This window comes from Bombina bombina, chromosome 1, assembly GCF_027579735.1.
Source record: "Bombina bombina isolate aBomBom1 chromosome 1, aBomBom1.pri, whole genome shotgun sequence".
Lineage (NCBI taxonomy): Eukaryota > Metazoa > Chordata > Amphibia > Anura > Bombinatoridae > Bombina > Bombina bombina.
Genome location: NC_069499.1, coordinates 553,964,810 through 553,987,558, shown reverse-complemented (window position 1 = coordinate 553,987,558; position 22,749 = coordinate 553,964,810). Strand labels below are relative to the sequence as shown.

Sequence of the window (22,749 nt, the reverse complement as noted above, 5' to 3'; positions counted from 1 at the left end):
TGAACAACCTGGGTTGTCCTTGCTGATTGGTGGATAAATTCATCCACCAATAAAAAAGTGCTGTCCAGAGTACTTAAACCAAAAAAAAGCTTAGATGCCTTTTTTTCAAATAATAGCAAGAGAACGAAGAAAAATTGATAATAGGAGTAAATTAGAAAGTTGCTTAAAATTGCATGCTCTTTCTGAATTACAAAAGAAAATATTTGGGTCCAGTGTCCCTTTAAGGCTGTCTTGTGCTTTAAAAGGGGTCAGAGGAATAGACTTCTTAGCTGAACTACCCCTTTTAGGCATGATTGAGTGAACAGGAGACAAGGTAAGTTTTATTGTACAGGAACTGGAGACTCGGATACTGGAAACATGACTGGACAACAGTAATGTTCGCACAGGAACTGGAATCAGAAGTGCACCCTCTAGCACCAGAAACAGGAGTACCCCCTTGAGGCCGAAGACTAGGGTGTGCCCACTTGAGGCCGAAGACTAGGGTTTGCCCACTTGAGGCCGAAGACTAGGGTGTGCCCACTTGAGGCTGAGACAAGAGCAGGATACAGAAGCTGGGCTGACGCCCTCTGCAGAGCTTGGGTACAGTATCTGGATACTGATACTTGGCTTTCACCCTCCTCAGAACATGGCTGCAGAAGCTGGAGATTCGTACTATGCAAATACCCTCTGCAGAGCTTAAGATAGTAGCTGGATACTGGTACTTGACAGATACCCTCTGGACAATGGTGCTTGCAGGTGCCCTCTTCAGGACTTGGGTACAGGAGCAGGATACCAGAGCTCAAGGATGTGACACAGGATAACAGGAGCAGAGACAGGCAGGTAATGAGAGAGAGTAGTCAGAAGTCAGCTGAGGACGCAGTACGAGCAGTCATCAAACATTGGGAGATAGGGAAAAATAGTCAGAAATCAAGCCAAAGTTCAGAAAACTAGATAAGAAGTCCAATTCCTTGTCATACACTGGGTACATCGAAAAGAGAGGTAAGGAGACAAGCCAGATTCAGGAACCAGGAGAAGCATCGAACAAGAAGAAGAATTCAGGTTCAGGACAGAAGCACAAACAAAACTTGTAAACCACAATGTCAGGGCAGGGAATGGTCTGTGAGGCTGCCTTAAATAGCCAGGGCCCTCCAGTGGCGCAGTGACAGAGCACCAAGCTGAGAGAGAACCAGTAACAGAGGTCCCAGATTTATTTAATCATGGGCATGGACATGACACTGCTATACATAATTATGTGCCTATAGCAGGCTTGAAACATTGTATTTCATTCCTATGGACCCTGTAATAAAGGTCCTTTCTTTTAAACATGACTGGTAACACCTTTTGCTTGCTTTGCTGATGTTGAGACTTGACAAATCTTGGATTCTGTGCCTGTGTATGTGTGCTGTTCCAGTGTGTGCATAAAATTGGAAGTACTCCTCTACACCCTTAAGTCCTATTCTCTGTCCTCTGAGGAGTATACTGGGCTTCACAGCAGTTTAAGCACCCCTTTCTATAAATATATATCATCATCACACCACTTCACCTGTTCTCCTGTGAAGGCAAAAATAAAGACTAATGGAAAAAAGGAGGTGATAGGTATTAAAGTTCTTGATGTGTTGGGCAATTTGTACCGGCTTTCTGCTGAAGTGGCGCTTAATCCCAAATGCCATGGTTTGTGGACTCTCACCATCGTATGAAATAAAGTGTTTATGTCCCTTTAAACTAGGTTTCTATTATTATAGCAACCACTTGTCTAATTCCTTACAACACACTGAATTTTCTCTGCATGGATTGTATGCTATTTTGCTTCACAGTTTGTTAATTTTAATTACAGAATCTGTCCCAATCACAAGATATGGCATGAGAACCTAGCGCAGCAAAGGGGGTAAGTCGCACAGCGATGGGCAGCAAATGTTAAATATATATGTATATACATATATATTTATGTGTATATACACATATTAACACATAAATATGTATATAAGCATATACATATATATTTACAGGAAACACAATGTAAAGGCACTTTTCAGTGCTGGTTTTTTTTTTCTAACACCCCACACCCACCACTTTTAACATCTAAAAACTGCTTTGTGCAGTTATTTTTTTATTAACTTATTGCACGCCAGTAAATGGGCAAATTTGTCCGTTTACGGGCGTGCGATAAAGAATATATATGTTTACTGTCCCTTTTAATTACAAGTGGTTGGTTATTGCTATCCCAAGCTTGCAGTAACAATAAGTGCTCAGAAAATTAAAGGGATTGTAAAGTTTAAGGAATTAGTGCCCAGAATCTCAAAATAATCAGAAAAACAGGGGCACTTTCATTAAACTTTACAAAGGCACTTCTTTTTTTAAAATACTTATCATTATGGTAATCAGACCGCCAATCCTCCACCCGCATTTTCTACTGTAGTTAGCATATGGATGATGAATCCGGCTTCCTCCAATAGTTGTGTGCCCCACAAGCTAGACGCCAAAGGGGGCATGCAACAATTGGAGACGGATTCATCATCGATCTGTTCGATAGTCGGAGATGGTTAGTTACCATAACGCAATGGTAAATATTTAAAAAAGAAGTGTCTTTGTAAAGTTTAATGAATTAAAGTGCCCCTGTTTTAAATAATATTTTTAGATACTGGGCACTAATTCCTTAAACTTTACAATCACTTTAAGTTTGGGTGTAATTGGGGGACATTTAGAAAATTAACCAGAGAATTGCTACCAGAGAGTGCTAATTACTACTGAGAGCTCCGGGTAGCAATAACCAGCCACTTGTAATGGCTGGTTATTTATTGCACGCCTGTAAACGGATGAATTTGCCAGTTTACGAGCGTGCAATAAGTAAGTGCCCACTTGTAATCTAGCCCAATATAAATTTAAAAAAATCTCTCCTTTATTAAATTTTAAATTCTTTTTTTTTTAATAAAAATAAACACGTTTTCTATTGCAGTAACGTATATGGAGTACATACCTCCTGTTTATTTTTTTAGCATTGCTCAATAATTAGAAAGAGCTAGTTCTCACAAAGGGCTGGCACACTGCTACTACAAAATAAACAGTGAAACACAATGTTATATGCATGCAGTTCACCATTTACTTTGTGTTTAAGAAATATGTGCATGCATGAGATGTCTGCCAAAGGTACAGGAGCACTCCCTGTGTAGTGGCTAATAGTGCTATAGGTAGCCATGTAATTGCCTGAACCACGCACTGATAAAAAAATAGAATAAATAAATAAATAGATCAGCCGTCAGGGCAGCTGGGGGAGGCAAGCTGACAGGGTTTTAAAAAGGTAAATATTGGGGAGTTCCTTTGCAGACACATTACTGATGCAATTAAGATTTAATTGTTAAAAAAATATATATGCTTACTGTAATTACTGCAAACATAGTTTACATCCTTTTTTATACTGAAGCACCACCTGTAAATGAAGTTTTTGTTGATAAAATCCATCTGTGGCACCTCAGAAACGTGAATCTTAACTTCCTGACTCCCTCCTGTTTTGCTCATATAATCCACAGTCCATCGATTTGTGCACGCTCCCAAATCCAGACCTTTCAAGACTACTGGCTTCCTCTGGAAAAAAAGTATATAAATGATTTAGTGTCTTTAAAACAAAACAAAAAACACTCTAACACACTTTTAATGCATACTGTTGATTACCTTATACCTTTAAAGGGACATGAAACTCACATTTTTTTCTTTCACGATTTAGAAAAAGCGTGTTATTTTAAACAACTTTCTTATTAACTGCTATTATCTAATTTGCTTAATTTTCTTCATATCCTTTGCTGAAAGCATATCTAGATAGGCTCAGTAGCTGCCGATTGGTGGCTCCACATAGAGGCCTTGTGATTGGTTCACCCATGTGCACTGTTATTTCTTCAACAAAGGATATCTAAAGAATAAAGCAAATTAGATAATACAAGCACATTTAAATGTTGTTTAACTCCTTAAGGACCACAGCACTTTTCAATTTTCTGTCCGTTTGGGACCAAGGCTATTTTTACATTTCTGTGGTGTTTGTGTTAAGCTGTAATTTTCCTCTTACTTTTTTACTGTACCCACACATATTATATACTGTTTTTCTCACCATTAAATGGACTTTCTAAAGATACCATTATTTTCATCATATCTTATAATTTACTATAAAAAAAAAAAAATATATGAGGAAAAAATGGGAAAACACACTTTTTCTAACTTTGACCCCCAAAATCTGTTACACATCTACAATCACCAAAAAACACCCATGCTAAATAGTTTCTAAATTTTGTCCTGAGTTTAGAAATACCCAATGTTTACATGTTCTTTGCTTTTTTGCAAGTTATAGGGCAATAAATACAAGTAGCACTTTGCTATTTCCAAACCACTTTTTTTTCAAAATTTGCGATAGTTATATTGGAACACTGATATCTTTCAGGAATCCCTGAATATCCCTTGACATGTACAGCTGTGCTCATAAGTTTACATACCCTGGCAGAATTTATGATTTCTTGGCCATTTTTCAGAGAATATGAATATATGAATGATAGCACAAAAACATTTCTTTCACTCATGGTTAGTGTTTGGCTGAAGCCAATTATTATCAATCAACTGTGTTTACTCTTTTTAAATCATAATGACAACAAAAACTACCCAAATGACCCGGATCAAAAGTTTACATTCCCTGGTGATTTTGGCCATATAACATGCACACAAGTTGACACAAAGGGGTTTGAATGGCTATTAAAGGTAACCATCCTCACCTGTGATCTGTTTGCTTGTAATTAGTGTGTGTGTATAAAAGGTCAATGAGTTTCTGGACTCCTGACAGACCCTTGCATCTTTCATCCTGTGCTGCACTGACGTTTCTTGATTCTGAGAAAAAGAATTGTCAAAGGATCTGTGGGAAAAAGGTAGTTGAACTGTGCAAAACAGGAAAGGGATATAAAAAGATATCCAAGGAATTGAAAATGCAAATCAGCAGTGTTCAAACTCTAATCAAGAAGTGGAAAATGAGGCGTTCTGTTTGATAACATACTGCATTCATCTTGCCATCAATTCTGACCAAATTTCCTGTGCCTTTGTAGCTCATACATCCCCAAAACATCAGCGATCCACCTCTGTGTTTCACAGTAGGAATGGTGTACCTTTCATCATAGGCCTTGTTGACTCCTCTCCAAATGTATCGTTTATGGTTGTGGCCAAAAAGCTCAATTTTGGTCTCATCACTCTAAATGACTTTGTGCCAGAAGGTTTGAAGCTTGTCTCTGTGCTGTTTGGCGTATTGTAAGTGGGATACTTTGTGGCATTTGCGTAGTAATGGCTTTCTTCGGGTGACTCGACCATGCAGCCCATCTTTCTTCAAATGCCTCCATATTGTGCATATTGCAACAGCCACACCACATATCCTGTATTTCACCTTAAGTTATTTGTGGGTTTGTCTTTGCATCCCGAACAATTTTCCTGGCAGTTGTGGCTGAAATTTTAGTTGGTCTACTTGACCGTGGTTTGGTTTCAACAGAACCCCTCATTTTCCACTTCTTTATTAGAGTTTGAACACTGCTGATTTGCATTCTCAATTCCTTGGATATCTTTTTATATCCCTTTCCTCTTTTACACAGTTCAACTACCTTTTTCCCACAGGTCCTTTGACAATTATTTTTCTTTCCCTATGACTCAGAATCCAGAAACGTCAGTGCAGCACAGGATGAAAGATGCAAGGGTCTGTCAGGAGTCCAGAAAATCATTGACCTTTTATACACACACACTAATTACAAGCAAACAGATCACATGTGAGGATGGTTACCTTTAATAGCCATTCAAACCCCTTTTGTGTCATCTTGTGTGCATGTTATCAGGCCAAAATCACCAGGGTATGTGAACTTTTGATCAGGGTCATTTGGGTAGTTTCTGTCATCATTATGATTTAAAAAGAGTAAACACAGATGATTGATAATAAATGGCTTCAGCCAAACACTAACCATGAGTGAAAGAAAATGTTTATGTTATCATATTCTCTGAAAAATGGCCAAGAAATCATAAATTCTGCCAGGGTATGTAAACTTATGAGCACAAGTGTATATATTTTTTTTAGAAGACATCCCAAAGTATTGATCTAGGCCCATTTTGGTATATTTCATGCCACCATTTCACCACCAAATGCGATCAAATAAAAAAAAAAAAAACGTTTACTTTTTCACAAACTAGGTTTATCACTGAAATTATTTACAAACAGCTTGTGCAATTATGGCACAAATGGTTGTAAATGCTTCTCTGGGATCCCCTTTGTTTAGAAATAGCAGATATTTATGGCTTTGGCGTTGCTTTTTGGTAATTAGAAGGCCGCTAAATGCCACTGCGCACCACACGTGTATTATACCAAGCAGTGAAGGGGTTAATTAGGGAGCATGTAGGGTTAATTTTAGCTTTAGTGTAGTAGACAACCCCAAGTATTGATCTAGGCCCATTTTGGTATATTTCATGCCACCATTTCACCGCCAAATGCAATCAAATAAAAAAAAACATTTACTTTTTCACAAATTTTAGGTTTCTCACTGAAATTATTTACAAACAGCTTGGACAATTGTGGCACAAACGGTTGTAAATTCTTCTCTGGGAAATAGCAGACTTATATGGCTTTGGCATTGCTTTTTGGTAATTAGAAGGCCGCTAAATGCCGCTGCGCACCACACGTGTATTATGCCCAGCAGTGAAGGGGTTAATTAGGTAACTTGTAGGGAGCTTGCAGGGTAATTTTAGGTTTAGTGTAGAGATCAGCCTCCCCCCTGACACATCAGACCCCCTGATCCCTCCCAAACAGCTCTCTTCCCTCCCCCACAATTGTCCCCGCCAACTTAAGTACTCTGGCAGAAAGTCTGCCAGTACTAAAATAAAAAGGTATTTAAAAAAACAAAAACAAACATATTCTGCTGTGTAGAATCCCCCCTTAGCCCCAACCTCCCTGATCCCCCCCCCCAAACAGCTCTCTAACCCTCCCCCTCTACCTTATTGTGCACCATCTTGGGTACTGACAGCTGTCTGCAGTACCCAGTTTACAATAAAATGTTGGCTTTTTTTTTATTTTTTATTATATATTTTTCTGTAGTGTAGCTTCCCCCCTCTAAAACCAACCCCCCACCCCCTCCCAGATCCCTTGGATTAAAATTCACACCCTCCTCTCAACCACTTTATTTACTAAAAAGGTCTCATAGTGTAGTGATCCCACCCGCTCCCGTGCACGTGCCTGCCCGCCTCCCCCGTGCGTGCACGCGTGTCCGTGTGCACCCCCGGTGACCTCACCCGTGATCCTGCCTCCTCTTACTCCTGGATTACATTGATGGCCACCCACCCGCCTCCCACATCGGCTCCCACCCACCAACAATCACGGCCATCAATGTCCGATGCAGAGAGGGCCACAGAGTGGCTCTCTCTGCATTGGGTGGCTAAGAAGTGTTATTGCAGGATGACTCGATATTGAGACATCACTGCAATAACATGAAAGCGGCAAAGACCAACGACATACGGGGTACGTCCTCGGTCGTTAACTGCATTTTTTTGCAGGACGTACCACATATGTTGTTGGTCGTTAAGGGGTTAAAATTGCTTTCTCTACCTGAATTATAAAAGAAAACTTTTGGGTTTAGTGTCCCTTTAAAGAAACGGTTGTCTGTTTTGTCTAATTTGCTTTGTTCTCATGGAATACATTGTTGAAAAGCCTGCATAGGTAAACTCACAAGCAATGCTCTACTGTGAGCTAGCTGCTAGTCACTGTCTCACCCAATGTATTTAGCTATGCCCCAGTAGAGCATTGCTCTCCTTCAACAAATGATTCCAAGAAAATTAAGCAAATCGGATAATTGAAGTAAATCTGAAATTTGTATGATCTATCGGAAACCCAAAAGTTATCTTTCATGATTATGTCCCTTTAAGGTCTATTTATCAACTCTGTATGTTACATTTAGAACATGTTGCTGTGAAGAAGGAGAATGTTATTTCTGCAGCAGACACAAATTCACAGTTTTGAGAACTACAAAACCAATAATATGTGATAATATCTTCAAGATAGAAAAATTGTCCAAAATAATTTGACGGAAACCTTTGGGAGAGCATGATATTGTGAATGAACTAATGGCATTAATTTACCAAGAAAAAAACCATTACAGCCATGAATATTCAGAATCTTGCTATATAATTAAAAACAAATCTATATTTCAGGATTAATAACCTTTGGAGTATAATGTATTTTAAATAGAAACTATATTTAGTTAGATTTCTCCTCAAAAATCATTTTATTTAAAAAAATCCTATTTAAATAAAAAAATATATTTTTTTTTATTTTTTTTTTAAAGCATAGATTTGTATCCACCCTGCTTCACAAGCACAATACACACCATACCAGCTCCCTGAGCTTGAATACTGGTGCACGGCCCTCATAACATATGTGTGTATGCTGCTAAAAAACAGTAATAGCTTTTACTAGAAGCATTTTTACTATTGGAAATATATTTAAAAAATCTTCTATTTAAATTTAAAATACATTCATGCACATTTCAATTATGAGCTTTCTATCCCTTTAATACTCTCGCCAGGGCCCTCTACCCATTTGATCCCTATAAATGTTATCTTGTATACCGCCTATGTGTATAGCGCTGCGGAATCTGTTGGCACTCTACAAATACCGGATAATAATAATAAATCATTTAATATTAAAGACTTAAATTGTAAAACCTGTGGCAATGTATCACACGTTTGTAGCACTCTAATTTTGTGTATATCCTATCTTCCTTTTTAAATAAACAGGAACAAAGAAAACATCAGCGTTCTCCCCAGGACCTTTTTAGCAGGTGCACCACACCGCTGATTTTACTGACCAGCTGGCTAAAATTTTAGCCAATATTTAGATAAAACTAGCCAGTATTAAAAATGTTAAATTTTTATTGCACTAATTATCATTAAAGGGATAGGAAAATCAAAATTAAACTTGCATGATTCAGATAGAGCATGTCATTTTAAGACTCTTTTAAATTCCCTTCTTTTTTCAAATGTGCTTCGTTCTCTTAGTATTTCTAAACAATGAGTATGCACATATTATACACTAGTGGGAGCTCCTGCTAATTGGTGCCTGCACACATTTGTCTCTTGTGATTGGCTAAATAGATATTTTCAGCTTCCTGTCAGTAGTGCAATGCTGTCCCTTCAGCAATGGATAACAAGAGAATGAAGAACATTTGATAATAGAATTAAATTGGAAAGTTGTTTAAAATTGTATGTTTTATCTGAATCATAAAAGAAAATTTTGGGGTTTACTATCCCTTTAAATACATTTACGTTACATTATGCAATTAATTTGTGCTTTCAATAGCTGAAAATGATATAATAGAAAATATTACACCCATCATAGTGCCACCTGGCTACTTCAAAATGGAACCCAGCTGGCAAAAATGTTTGTGGAGAACACTCAACATATTTAAATACTTCCTTTTGGTACCACTACAGTGCTAGTGTTCAAGTCTCACAGTTTGCTGGAGCATAACCTTAACATCATTTACTTCAGTACTGGGAATAATCAGTGTGGGATCAGGATCTGTAGAGACAGAGTAGCATTTTACAAACAAAATGCATTAGCAACATATAGATTTGTATTTTAATGTCTTTCCACTTGATAAGTTCCCAATGACTTATAAAAGCTGTTTAGTATTAAATATATGGGGAATTGTTTTTGAGGTTTAATCTTGCAATTGAATTGGCTGGTTAGGCTCATTAAAACTACCCATACAGAAAATGTCAGTAACTAGATACGGATCTTTGTGTATAGAGAGAGACAGAGATAAGATAAGGAGGTCTGCAGCTTTTTGTGTAGGCTCAGTCCATTTGAATGGGTAAGTTCTTGAAGGAAAAATTGATTATTGTTTCAAAGAGCAGAAGTAGCTATTTCAAATCCAAACCTAAACCCAAAAGGAACTATTCTATTTCAAACACATTTAATACACATTAAAAGAACAGTGGACATCAAGATATTTCTGTGTTTTTAAACTAAATTAACATCCTTTTTACTACAATTGCTCTTCAAAAGCCAAATTCCACCCACCATTTTTCCTATTTAAAGGCACCAATAGAGGCTTGAGTCTGCAAACAACAAGGCTAACCATGATCATAAAGTTAGTATAAAATGTATTATTTTACAGTTGTTACCAGTGTTTACTGTTCCTTTAAGGGAAACCAATTTTACAGCACAATGTCCCTTTAAGGGCTGAAATGTTTTTTTTTTTTCACTTCTGTTCTGTACTGAGGAATAATGTAAAACACTCACCGCTGGGTAAATATCCTGCAGAAATGTCTCCTTATCTACACCTGTGTACACAGGTAAAGATATTGTTGTCTGTGTATACTCCATGGCACCTAGATATGCAAGAAATATACATGATGCATTTTATTTTCCAATAACTGCACAAGCATTATGTTTCTAACATAATGCAGACTAGCACACTCAAAAGTTGGATGCATTACTAATTCAAGTCAGCTCAGGACTATATATGCATGTAGCACAAGTTACAGCAATTTGTTTGCCCTTACCAGAATTCTGTCCAAATTAGCTCCCTCTTCGAGATTTGCTACCTCCATGTGCACAATTACGTTATCGCACTCCACGTTTCAAAAGAACATGTGGAATGCAATTACGTAATTACAAGCATGTGCACATGTTTAGGTAGCAAATATTGATGGAGAGGAAAATATCCTTGTTAAAGTGGCCGTGGACATGCACATGTAAACAAGGTAGCAAATGTAGACTGTGTAATTTGTCATTCAATTACACAAGGTTTTTCACTACTAATGCAAGATTGCCACTTCTTACTTACAGCTCCATTATACGTAATCAAAATTAAATAAAGCGTCTCTCCATAATATGCCAATTATTAAAATAAAGCTTACTCCTCAATTCTTTAACTGTACAGTAGCGTATAGTTAAAGGGATATTAAAACCATTGTTTTTAGGGATGCACCGAAATTTCGGCCGCAGAAAGTTTCGGCCGAAAATTGTATTTTTGGCTATTTCAGTTTTCGTTTTTTTTGCCTGTTATTTTCGGTAAAATTATTGTGTAGCATGTTTCAAATTTGATGCTAGCTGTTTAAGTTTATTACTTGACTTACTGTTCTGCATATAATGAGTTTTCTAGGGCAAAATTAGAGCAACAGCTGATGAAACGTCACAGGAAGTGACATGGTTCGCTCTTTTGAAAAGTTAGGTCCCTTCACAGAACACCGGCCCATTTTTGGTGAACATACTGTGTTGTTCTTGTTGATTGGTGGGTAAATTCACCAACCAATAAACAAGTGCTTTCCATGGTCCTGAACCAAAAAAATAGCTTAGATGCCTTTTTCAACTAAAGAAAGCAAGAGAACAAAGAAAATTGATAATAGGTGTAAATTAGAAAGTTGTTTAAAATTGCATGCTCTATATGAATCATCAAAGAAAAAATTTGGGTTCAGTGTCCATTTAAAATGGCATGCTCTATCTGAATAATGAAAGAAAAATTTAGTATCCCTTTAAGGCAGCGGTGAAAACAAATTGTAAAACTACAATTCCCAGATTTCCTCTCTAGACTATAGCTGAGATGAATGGGGCGGGACTTGGAACGCGAAACTCATTCAAATATTTCTGCGTGTAATATGTTTATAGGGCTGGGGAATCATTGGGACGTCGCAGCAGAAGTGCCTTCAATTATTTGCGTCACTTGCTGCCTTGCCTTCGTGAAACTACAAAAAAAATAAAAAATAAAACTTATGTTTTTTTGCCAGTCTACTCGCCCCAACTAAAAAAGACGGAGTTAGCATGACGTTTTATTTAACACGACAGCGTTGTCAGTGTATGGAAAAAGTGAAATATATAGTGCCCAGTTGTTAAATGTATAGCACCAGGTAGTTTTCTGATGTGTGTGTTCAGTCAGTTATCTGTATTCAGCATCATTCCCCATCACTTGCATAATAGTGCCAATGCCCGCATAGCATGTCTGCCCGGTGCCCCGTTTGCCACACACAAAGGATCCTGCAAGAAGTTATAAGCCCAGTACCGCGCATTAATAAAGCATACCAGAATGTGATTTGCGTAGAATGTCTGGCAAGGTCGCTGCACAGCAGGCGCCTTCCCCAAGTGCACGGAGCTATCCTTGACGTGCTGGGGACACACCGGGTGTTACTCTTTTGACTGTTTCCGGGACCGGTTTCTCAGTCGCAAAAGATGTTGCGCCCCGGCCTCCGCTTGTTTAGATTAGGTGGTGTACGGAGCCCGCTAATTTACTGCCGAACGCCCTCTGTTCTTTTACGTCCTAGGCTGCCTCTCCTCCCTGCAGCCAGTTCAAGCCCGGCCCGGGAATACAGCAACAACAATGCAGGGCAAAACAAGGTAGTAGTGGTTGGTATTCCGAACCCCTTCATCTGGTTCCGGAGCCGCATTTATTTCTTCCTGATTCGGGCCTATTTTGACCGGGACTTCAACATAGAAGAGTTTACGGCGGGAGCAAAACAAGTGAGGACGGTGGGGGTGAATAGAAAAAAAATAAAGAAAGTTAGGGGTGAAATGGTAGATTGTTAATTTATGGAGCCGGTATGTAGCCGATTTCAAGTTATCTTTGTAAATAATTCACAAGGGTGAACAAAAGAGCAACACAGTTTTGGGGTTCAGAGTCAGACTATTATTAAAACATTGACCATTTGATATATATATATATATATATATATATATATATATATATATATATATATATACGCACAGAACACTAAAATGGACTGCACTCTTCAACTGGAGTGTGGAGTGGGTACAGATCCCACGACACTGCAAAACTCGAATCCCTGGGTGCTCACCAGCACTGACACTCAGCTGTACAGATTTTAGTGACTCAGGCAGTTAAAGTGATTGCAAAGTTTTACTGCCCAGTATCTAAAACTAATCTTAAAAACAGGGGCACTTTAATTTATTAAACTTTACAAAGACGCGTCATTTTTAAAATATTTACCACTGAGTTATGGTAAACATTCTGCTGATCTTCCGCTACATCTCCTACTTTCTTTATATAAGCGATGACAAATCCGGCTTCCGCGAATCGTTACATGCCCAATCTGGCGTCCAGCTCGTGGGGCACGCAACGATTGAAAGAAGCCGGATTCGTCATCGCTCGGCTAAAGAAAGGAGGAGATGTGGGCGGAGGATTGGTGGTATGTTTACCATCACTCAGTGATAAATATTTTAAAAATGAAGCGTCTTTGTAAAGTTGAATTAATTAAAGTGCCAGTGTTTTTGAATTTTTTTTTAGATACTGGGCAGTAATTTATAAAACTTTGCAATCACTTTAACCCCACCCCAGCCAAGCCTGGTTGCATAGCCCATAGAGAAAATTACAAAATTAACACAACACACAAAGTCTGGCACTCTCTTGCAAGCACACAGCTAGATTAAAAGCAAAATTGAAGAGATAGGGGCCGATTTATCAATGTCTGCCAGACATTGCTGAATTCTGTTGAACTGCTTGTGCAATGCTGCCCCTGCAGGTTCGCGGCCAATCAGATCGTATAGGATCGGGCAGATTGATGTCCGCAGTCTCAGAGGCAGTAGACCAGTTTTTTTTTTTTTTTTTTTTTTTTTTTTTTTTTTAGCTCTGCTTCTTAGCAAAGAGATCAAACTACAAAAGGATTAAATACATAAGGATATTTGAGTTATTTCAGAAAGGTGGTAGACCTGAACTGTGAATTAGTTTCACTACAGAAATTGAATAGTTAAAGGTGGTAGACCTGAACTGTGAATTAGTTTCACTACAGAAATTGAATAGTTAAAGGTTTGAGTTAATTTACATTCTTTTGTATTCTGGTTTTTAGTATTGCAATTAGATAACAATTAGATTGTTTGCATAGGTGAGCAATTAGGAGGGACCCCACCCTATCTTTCTGAGGGTATTTAAAGAGATCTGTTTAGCTCTGCTAAACATTTAGCTCTGCTTCTTAGCAAAGAGATCAAACTACAAAAGGATTAAATACATAAGGATATTTGAGTTATTTCAGAAAGGTGGTAGACCTGAACTGTGAATTAGTTTCACTACAGAAATTGAATAGTTAAAGGTGGTAGACCTGAACTGTGAATTAGTTTCACTACAGAAATTGAATAGTTAAAGGTTTGAGTTAATTTACATTCTTTTGTATTCTGGTTTTTAGTATTGCAATTAGATAACAATTAGATTGTTTGCATAGGTGAGCAATTAGGAGGGACCCCACCCTATCTTTCTGAGGGTATTTAAAGAGATCTGTTTAGCTCTGCTTCTTAGCAAAGAGATCAAACTACAAAAGGATTAAATACATAAGGATATTTGAGTTATTTCAGAAAGGTGGTAGACCTGAACTGTGAATTAGTTTCACTACAGAAATTGAATAGTTAAAGGTGGTAGACCTGAACTGTGAATTAGTTTCACTACAGAAATTGAATAGTTAAAGGTTTGAGTTAATTTACATTCTTTTGTATTCTGGTTTTTAGTATTGCAATTAGATAACAATTAGATTGTTTGCATAGGTGAGCAATTAGGAGGGACCCCACCCTATCTTTCTGAGGGTATTTAAAGAGATCTGTTTAGCTCTGCTAAACATTTAGCTCTGCTTCTTAGCAAAGAGATCAAACTACAAAAGGATTAAATACATAAGGATATTTGAGTTATTTCAGAAAGGTGGTAGACCTGAACTGTGAATTAGTTTCACTACAGAAATTGAATAGTTAAAGGTTTGAGTTAATTTACATTCTTTTGTATTCTGGTTTTTAGTATTGCAATTAGATAACAATTAGATTGTTTGCATAGGTGAGCAATTAGGAGGGACCCCACCCTATCTTTCTGAGGGTATTTAAAGAGATCTGTTTAGCTCTGCTAAACATTTAGCTCTCCTTCTTAGCAAAGAGATCAAACTACAAAAGGATTAAATACATAAGGATATTTGAGTTATTTCAGAAAGGTGGTAGACCTGAACTGTGAATTAGTTTCACTACAGAAATTGAATAGTTAAAGGTTTGAGTTAATTTACATTCTTTTGTATTCTGGTTTTTAGTATTGCAATTAGATAACAATTAGATTGTTTGCATAGGTGAGCAATTAGGAGGGACCCCACCCTATCTTTCTGAGGGTATTTAAAGAGATCTGTTTAGCTCTGCTAAACATTTAGCTCTGCTTCTTAGCAAAGAGATCAAACTACAAAAGGATTAAATACATAAGGATATTTGAGTTATTTCAGAAAGGTGGTAGACCTGAACTGTGAATTAGTTTCACTACAGAAATTGAATAGTTAAAGGTTTGAGTTAATTTACATTCTTTTGTATTCTGGTTTTTAGTATTGCAATTAGATAACAATTAGATTGTTTGCATAGGTGAGCAATTAGGAGGGACCCCACCCTATCTTTCTGAGGGTATTTAAAGAGATCTGTTTAGCTCTGCTAAACATTTAGCTCTGCTTCTTAGCAAAGAGATCAAACTACAAAAGGATCAAATACATAAGGATATTTGAGTTATTTCAGAAAGGTGGTAGACCTGAACTGTGAATTAGTTTCACTACAGAAATTGAATAGTTAAAGGTTTGAGTTAATTTACATTCTTTTGTATTCTGGTTTTTAGTATTGCAATTAGATAACAATTAGATTGTTTGCATAGGTGAGCAATTAGGAGGGACCCCACCCTATCTTTCTGAGGGTATTTAAAGAGATCTGTTTAGCTCTGCTAAACATTTAGCTCTGCTTCTTAGCAAAGAGATCAAACTACAAAAGGATTAAATAAATAAGGATATTTGAGTTATTTCAGAAAGGTGGTAGACCTGAACTGTGAATTAGTTTCACTACAGAAATTGAATAGTTAAAGGTTTGAGTTAATTTACATTCTTTTGTATTCTGGTTTTTAGTATTGCAATTAGATAACAATTAGATTGTTTGCATAGGTGAGCAATTAGGAGGGACCCCACCCTATCTTTCTGAGGGTATTTAAAGAGATCTGTTTAGCTCTGCTAAACATTTAGCTCTGCTTCTTAGCAAAGAGATCAAACTACAAAAGGATTAAATACATAAGGATATTTGAGTTATTTCAGAAAGGTGGTAGACCTGAACTGTGAATTAGTTTCACTACAGAAATTGAATAGTTAAAGGTTTGAGTTAATTTACATTCTTTTGTATTCTGGTTTTTAGTATTGCAATTAGATAACAATTAGATTGTTTGCATAGGTGAGCAATTAGGAGGGACCCCACCCTATCTTTCTGAGGGTATTTAAAGAGATCTGTTTAGCTCTGCTAAACATTTAGCTCTGCTTCTTAGCAAAGAGATCAAACTACAAAAGGATTAAATACATAAGGATATTTGAGTTATTTAAGAAAGGTGGTAGACCTGAACTGTGAATTAGTTTCACTACAGAAATTGAATAGTTAAAGGTTTGAGTTAATTTACATTCTTTTGTATTCTGGTTTTTAGTATTGCAATTAGATAACAATTAGATTGTTTGCATAGGTGAGCAATTAGGAGGGACCCCACCCTATCTTTCTGAGGGTATTTAAAGAGATCTGTTTAGCTCTGCTAAACATTTAGCTCTGCTTCTTAGCAAAGAGATCAAACTACAAAAGGATTAAATACATAAGGATATTTGAGTTATTTCAGAAAGGTGGTAGACCTGAACTGTGAATTAGTTTCACTACAGAAATTGAATAGTTAAAGGTTTGAGTTAATTTACATTCTTTTGTATTCTGGTTTTTAGTATTGCAATTAGATAACAATTAGATTGTTTGCATAGGTGAGCAATTAGGAGGGACCCCACCCTATCTTTCTGAGGGTATTTAAAGAGATCTGTTTAGCTCTGCTAAACATTTAGCTCTGCTTCTTAGCAAAGAGATCAAACTACAAAAGGATTAAATACATAAGGATATTTGAGTTATTTCAGAAAGGTGGTAGACCTGAACTGTGAATTAGTTTCACTACAGAAATTGAATAGTTAAAGGTTTGAGTTAATTTACATTCTTTTGTATTCTGGTTTTTAGTATTGCAATTAGATAACAATTAGATTGTTTGCATAGGTGAGCAATTAGGAGGGACCCCACCCTATCTTTCTGAGGGTATTTAAAGAGATCTGTTTAGCTCTGCTTCTTAGCAAAGAGATCAAACTACAAAAGGATTAAATACATAAGGATATTTGAGTTATTTCAGGAGTTATTCAGGGTTATTCAGGCTTATTCAGTAGAAAATAATACTTATATTTTTCTTATTGTTAAAGTGTTGCATAGTTTAAAATGTCTCAGATACAGTGCAATGGGTGTTTTGCACTTTTTAATCGTTCTACTTTTTGGAGATTTAGGGGCTGTCCTGTTTGTAAGCAGTTTTCCCTGTTAAGGGAGGAAATAGCTAAACTTCAAGCTAAGGTAAGTAACATACCTGTTACCTCTACAAAGCTGCCTCAGAAAGAAGCCCCTCTACCCCAGAGATCAGCAAGGAGAGGCAGATGGATCACTGTAGGCTCTGGAAGAATTAGAACAGTAGACCAGAAGCATTGCCCACAACCTCTGCCATTGCAAAACTCCTATGCTGCTCTTGCCGAATACACTTGTGATGAGGAGATTGCTGTTTCTGAGCCCTCTGAAGCTGTAACAGGTAATTTAAAGCTATTGGCACCTGATTCTCCAGGTAACATAACACAGGAAAGAACTGCAGATGTGTTTTTGAGAAAAAGACTGTTAGTGGGTGACTCTATTTTGAGGAATGTGTATTTAGGTGAAAGTAAAGGAGAAACAAGGGAGGTTAGATGTCTTCCAGGAGCTACTGCTCACAGGGATAGGAATCGTATTTTGAGAATTGTTAAGGCAGCAGGAAAGGGAAGTGAGTTGGATGTGATTGTTCATTTAGGAACAAATGATCTGGTTAGTAATCATGTTGCTGCTGTTCAGAAAGAGTTTTGTGACCTAGGTAATCATTTAGAGACTGTGGCATCAACTCTATCATTTTCTGCTATTTTACCTGTGTATGACCAGGAAGCAGGAAAGATGGAGCGGATAACAACATTTAATTCTTGGTTAGATAAGTGGTGCAGGGAACGAGGATTTGGTTTTATTGGCCATTATAGCTCTGTTTGGAAAGATACTAGGTTATTTAGGAGAGATGGCTTGCATTTGGATGCTAAAGGAACAGAGTATCTGGGAGAGGAGTTCAAATACTTTATTAGAAATCATTTAAACTAATAAAGGGGGGTAGCATTAATATATCCACCTGCCCCCCACAGCATGCCAAAACTGTTAGTCCAAGTAACAATTCTAGAAATTCTAGTAGAAAAATTCTTCGTGCCATGAGCACAAATGCTCGCAGCTTAGGAAATAAATTACCTGAACTCATTTCAATAATGACTAGGGACAACTTGGATTTAGTAGCTATAACAGAAACATGGTACAATGATTTGCATGACTGGGACATAGTCATACCTGGATACAGGTTATTTAAAAAGAACAGAGTAGGAAAGAAAGGTGGAGGAGTTGCTTTGTATGTAAATGAAAATATAAAGGTTACTGAAATTGTAGGAACAAATGATGAGGTGGAAAGTATTTGGGTGACTTTGGAAATTGGAGATAAAAATGTTTTTAGAATAGGGGTTGTATATAGGCCTCCATTACAGGATGAAAAACTGGACAATCTGTTATTAGATGAAATAACCAAAATGACCATGAAGGGTAAGGTTATAGTACTGGGGGACTTTAATTTGCCAGATATAGACTGGAAGATTCCTTCTGCTAGATCGGCTAGAAGCAGGTATATTCTTGAATCTCTGCTAGGGGAATCACTTGAACAATTAGTCAAGGAACCAACTCGTAAGGAAGCTATATTAGATCTAATACTTACAAACAGTGATACAGTTTCAGATGTGTCTGTAGGTGAGAACTTAGGATCCAGTGATCATCAATCTGTTTGGTTTAGTATTCATGTTCAGGAACTGTACACCCAGACTAAAACAAAAGTTTTAGACTTTAGGACGGCAGATTTTTCATTAATGGGAGAATACCTAAAAAACTATTTAAAGGGGAAAAATCTTATTACAGGGGTTCAAGAACAGTGGGAATTTGTGAAAGGTGCCATTTTAGATGCAACCGCACACTGTATTAGACATGTCTGTAAAAGTAAAAGAAAGCGGAAACCAATTTGGTTTTCCAAAGAAGTAGCACATGCTGTAAAGACAAAAAAGATAGCTTATAAAAATTACAGACACACACAAGCAGATGATGATATGAAAATATGGAGACTCCAACAAAAAAAGACTAAGCAGTTAATTAGGAAGGTTAAAGCTGATGCAGAAGAGAAGATAGCACAGTCAGTAAAACATGGGGACAAAACATTCTTTAGATATATCAGTGAAAGAAGAAAAAATAAGGTAGGAATAGTAAAATTGAAATCAGTTGATGGTAGAATAATAGAAGGAGATAAGCAGATTGCAGACTGTCTCAATGATTACTTCTGTTCTGTTTTCACTAAAGATTGTGAAGATACAATGTCTACATTAAGGGATGCTATGCAAAATAGAAACAAGCTTAACAGTAATCTTTTTACAGAGGATGAGGTTTTGTTAGCATTATCAAAAATAAATGTTACAAAGGCAGTGGGTCCTGATAATATTCATCCAAGGGTTTTAAAAGAACTTCGTTCAGTGCTAACTGTCCCATTAACTGATCTGTTTAATCAGTCACTATTAACAGGAGCTGTCCCAGATGATTGGAGAATAGCAAATGTAATACCTCTTCATAAAAAGGGCAGTAGAGAAGAATCTGGCAACTACAGGCCAGTTAGTTTAACTTCAGTAGTAGGGAAATTAATGGAAAGCCTCTTAAAGGAAAGAATTATGACTTACATAAAGACAAACAATTTAGAGGACCAAAATCAGCATGGTTTTACTTCAGGGAGATCATGTCAGACTAATCTAATTGACTTCTTTGATTATGTAACAAAAGTATTAGACAAGGGAGGAGCAGTTGATGTAGCATATCTAGATTTCAGCAAAGCATTTGACACCGTCCCACACAATAAACTTATTCACAAACTATATCTCCTTGGTCTAGATTCAAAAATTGTGAACTGGGTGGAATGCTGGCTTAAGGACAGAAAACAAAGTGTCTTAGTAAATGGAGTTCATTCAGCAGAGGGGGCTGTTACTAGTGGTGTTCCTCAGGGGTCAGTTCTGGGGCCTGTTTTGTTTAACATATTTATCTGCGATATCAGCAAAGGGCTACAGGGGAAAGTATGTCTCTTTGCAGATGATACAAAAATTTGCAACAGAGTGGATGTTCCAGGGGGGGTAGACAAAATGAGAAGTGATATACAACAATTGGAGGATTGGACAAACGACTGGGATCTAAAGTTTAACACAGCAAAGTGTAAAATAATGCATTTAGGGAAGAAAAATCCAAATGTTAATTACAGACTCAATGACACTTTACTGACTGTTACAGACGAGGAACAGGACTTGGGAATTATTATTTCAGATGATTTAAAACTTAGTAAACAATGTAGTAAGGCAGCGAGTAAGGCTAGCAGAATGCTTGGATGTATTGGTAGAGGTATTTGCAGCAGAAATAGTAAGGTTCTTATGCCACTTTATAGATCATTAGTTAGGCCTCATCTTGAGTATTGTGTGCAGTTCTGGAGGCCATATCTTCAGAAGGATATTAACAAACTTGAATCTGTGCAAAGGAGGGCTACCAAAATGGTACATGGTCTAAAAAATAAAACTTACCAGGATAGGCTCAATGACCTAAATATGTATAGCTTAGAGGAGAGAAGGGAAAGAGGTGATATGATAGCAACTTTCAAGTACATTAAAGGGTTTAGTAAAACTGAGGCTGTGGGTATTTTACATAAAATGGAAAATTCAAGAACAAGGGGTCATGAGCTCAAGCTAAAGGGTAGTAGATTCAGGAGTAATTTGAGGAAGCACTTCTTTACAGAAAGAGTGATTGATTTATGGAATAAACTTCCTCAAGAGGTAGTAGCAACAAACACTGTGGGGGACTTTAAAAATGCATGGGACAAGCATAGGGCTATCCTACGAACTAGATAAGTTTATACTGTTAGGTAAGGTGGGGCAGACTTGCTGGGCCTATGGCTCTTATCTGCCGTCAATATCTATGTTTCTATGTTTCTATGTCTTAATACCGTTGCTTCATAACTGCTGTTTCCGGTGAGCCTGAAGGCTCGCACAAAATCAGGGGCCATTAGGCCCTTGATTAATCGGCTCCTTAGTCACTACATTTGACCAAATGGTGATTGGCCCAGGATAACGTCAAGGTCTCTTTCTCAGTGAGTCCCTAACCTACAGCCACACAATGCATGCCTTCAACCAAACACTCTGAGATACAAACAAGGGTGACACAGGCCCTTTGTAATATCCCTACACACAAAGGGCCTTTGTCACCCTTGTTTTTAACTCTGTGTTTGGTTGAAGGTATGCATTGTGTGGCTATAGGTTAGGGATCCAGGGAGGAAGAGACCTTGATGTGGTCCTGAGCTTATCACCATTTGACCAAATACTGTAACTATTCAATTTTGCTATTAATCTAGCTGTGTGCTTGCAAGAGAGTGCCAGACTTTCTATTTGTATGTGTGTGTGTGTGTATATGTGTGTGTGTGTGTGTGTGTGTATATATATACAGACACACAGAGAGGAGTGCTAAAACCCTACGTGGTATTGCCTATAGTGAGTGATGCAGCTGTAAAAGACCCTCACTGAGAACAGCACTACCCTCAGTGAAAACAGTACAAAATGACAAAGAAAGAAAGGGGTGGTCTAGCGCAAAAAACAAAGTATATAGCATAACTACCAGTATGGAATAATCTAGGTATAAATTATGTTATACTATGTAATCAATTAAAATACAAGATAAGGAAAATATCTCAAATACTAGCCACACTTCAGTGAATAGAAAAAAATGGTAAATAATTCATTAATTAAAATAAAAATGAACATAAATAAAATTAAATAAGTAAAACCTAATAAGTAAATCTAAATAATAAAATCCTATCCCTGTAGATAGTTTTTACTTACTAGAAGTAACCTAAATGTTATGAGGTAAGTAGGGGCCCACAGGATGACAAAGGTAACAGCAAATTATTCAATGTCTGCACGGAACCTTTGTAGACAGATGCTTGAACCGGGTGGGAGTCTTATCCCTAAGTAGATACCGCTTGCACATCTGGATAAAGAGAGAAGAGGAAAACAATAAAAGATGCGCACTAATAGTACATTATTGTTTATTTGAAAAGTTTAACAATAAAACAGAGGTCCTTACATCAAATAACCTCAATCACATGAGGTAAGTATACAGCTTCAAAGACAGGATTATGTTTCCAGATTGCGAGGTAGAACCAGGATGCCCAGCACAAACCTTATGCGCTTCGAAGATCAACGTCTTCTTCATCAGAGGTAGTAGTGTATGGCATCCCGTAATCCTTAAAATACTATTTTGTGCGGTTTGTGGGGACACGGTTCGGCTTGCGATTGGAGAGCATCATACAGTGCGTCAGAGGAGCACCTGTCTATTGGGCGCACCTTTTACATAGGCGACCAATCATAGATAGCTTCTGCTAGGGAGGCGGATATCCAATTTACACACCCTCAGAAGCGGACAATTTCTATTTAGCATACTATGTGTGACGTAAGTAATGAATAAATGCATTCTATTTCATATAAACAGAATACATGCAATCTGCAAAGGGAATCTCATTCAGAAATAAATCTTTTTTTATTAAATTTCCATATCTT

The 22,749-nt window shown here is 37.3% G+C and overlaps 2 protein-coding genes across 3 annotated transcripts in view; one reads left to right on the top strand and one right to left on the bottom strand.

The window, feature by feature from the left end:
- TYW5 (tRNA-yW synthesizing protein 5) overlaps positions 1-12,190 on the bottom strand; it is a 36,456-nt gene extending 24,266 nt beyond the window's left edge. The window contains exons 1-3 of one of the 2 annotated variants that reach the window (XM_053698724.1): positions 12,053-12,188; positions 10,274-10,362; positions 3,404-3,558 (exon numbers count right to left, since the gene is read on the bottom strand). In XM_053698724.1, the coding sequence (XP_053554699.1) occupies positions 3,404-3,558; positions 10,274-10,357 (239 nt within the window). In that variant the 5' untranslated portion in view covers positions 10,358-10,362; positions 12,053-12,188. Of the gene's footprint in view, positions 1-3,403; positions 3,559-10,273; positions 10,363-12,052 lie in introns of both variants that reach the window. The other variant, XM_053698726.1, reaches the window with a different exon arrangement.
- Positions 12,191-12,199: 9 nt separating this feature from the next.
- The window catches only part of MAIP1 (matrix AAA peptidase interacting protein 1), a 119,458-nt gene continuing 108,908 nt past the window's right edge, over positions 12,200-22,749 (top strand). The window contains exon 1 of the mRNA XM_053698727.1: positions 12,200-12,487. Within this exon, the coding sequence (XP_053554702.1) occupies positions 12,200-12,487 (288 nt within the window). The remainder of the gene's footprint in view (positions 12,488-22,749) is intronic.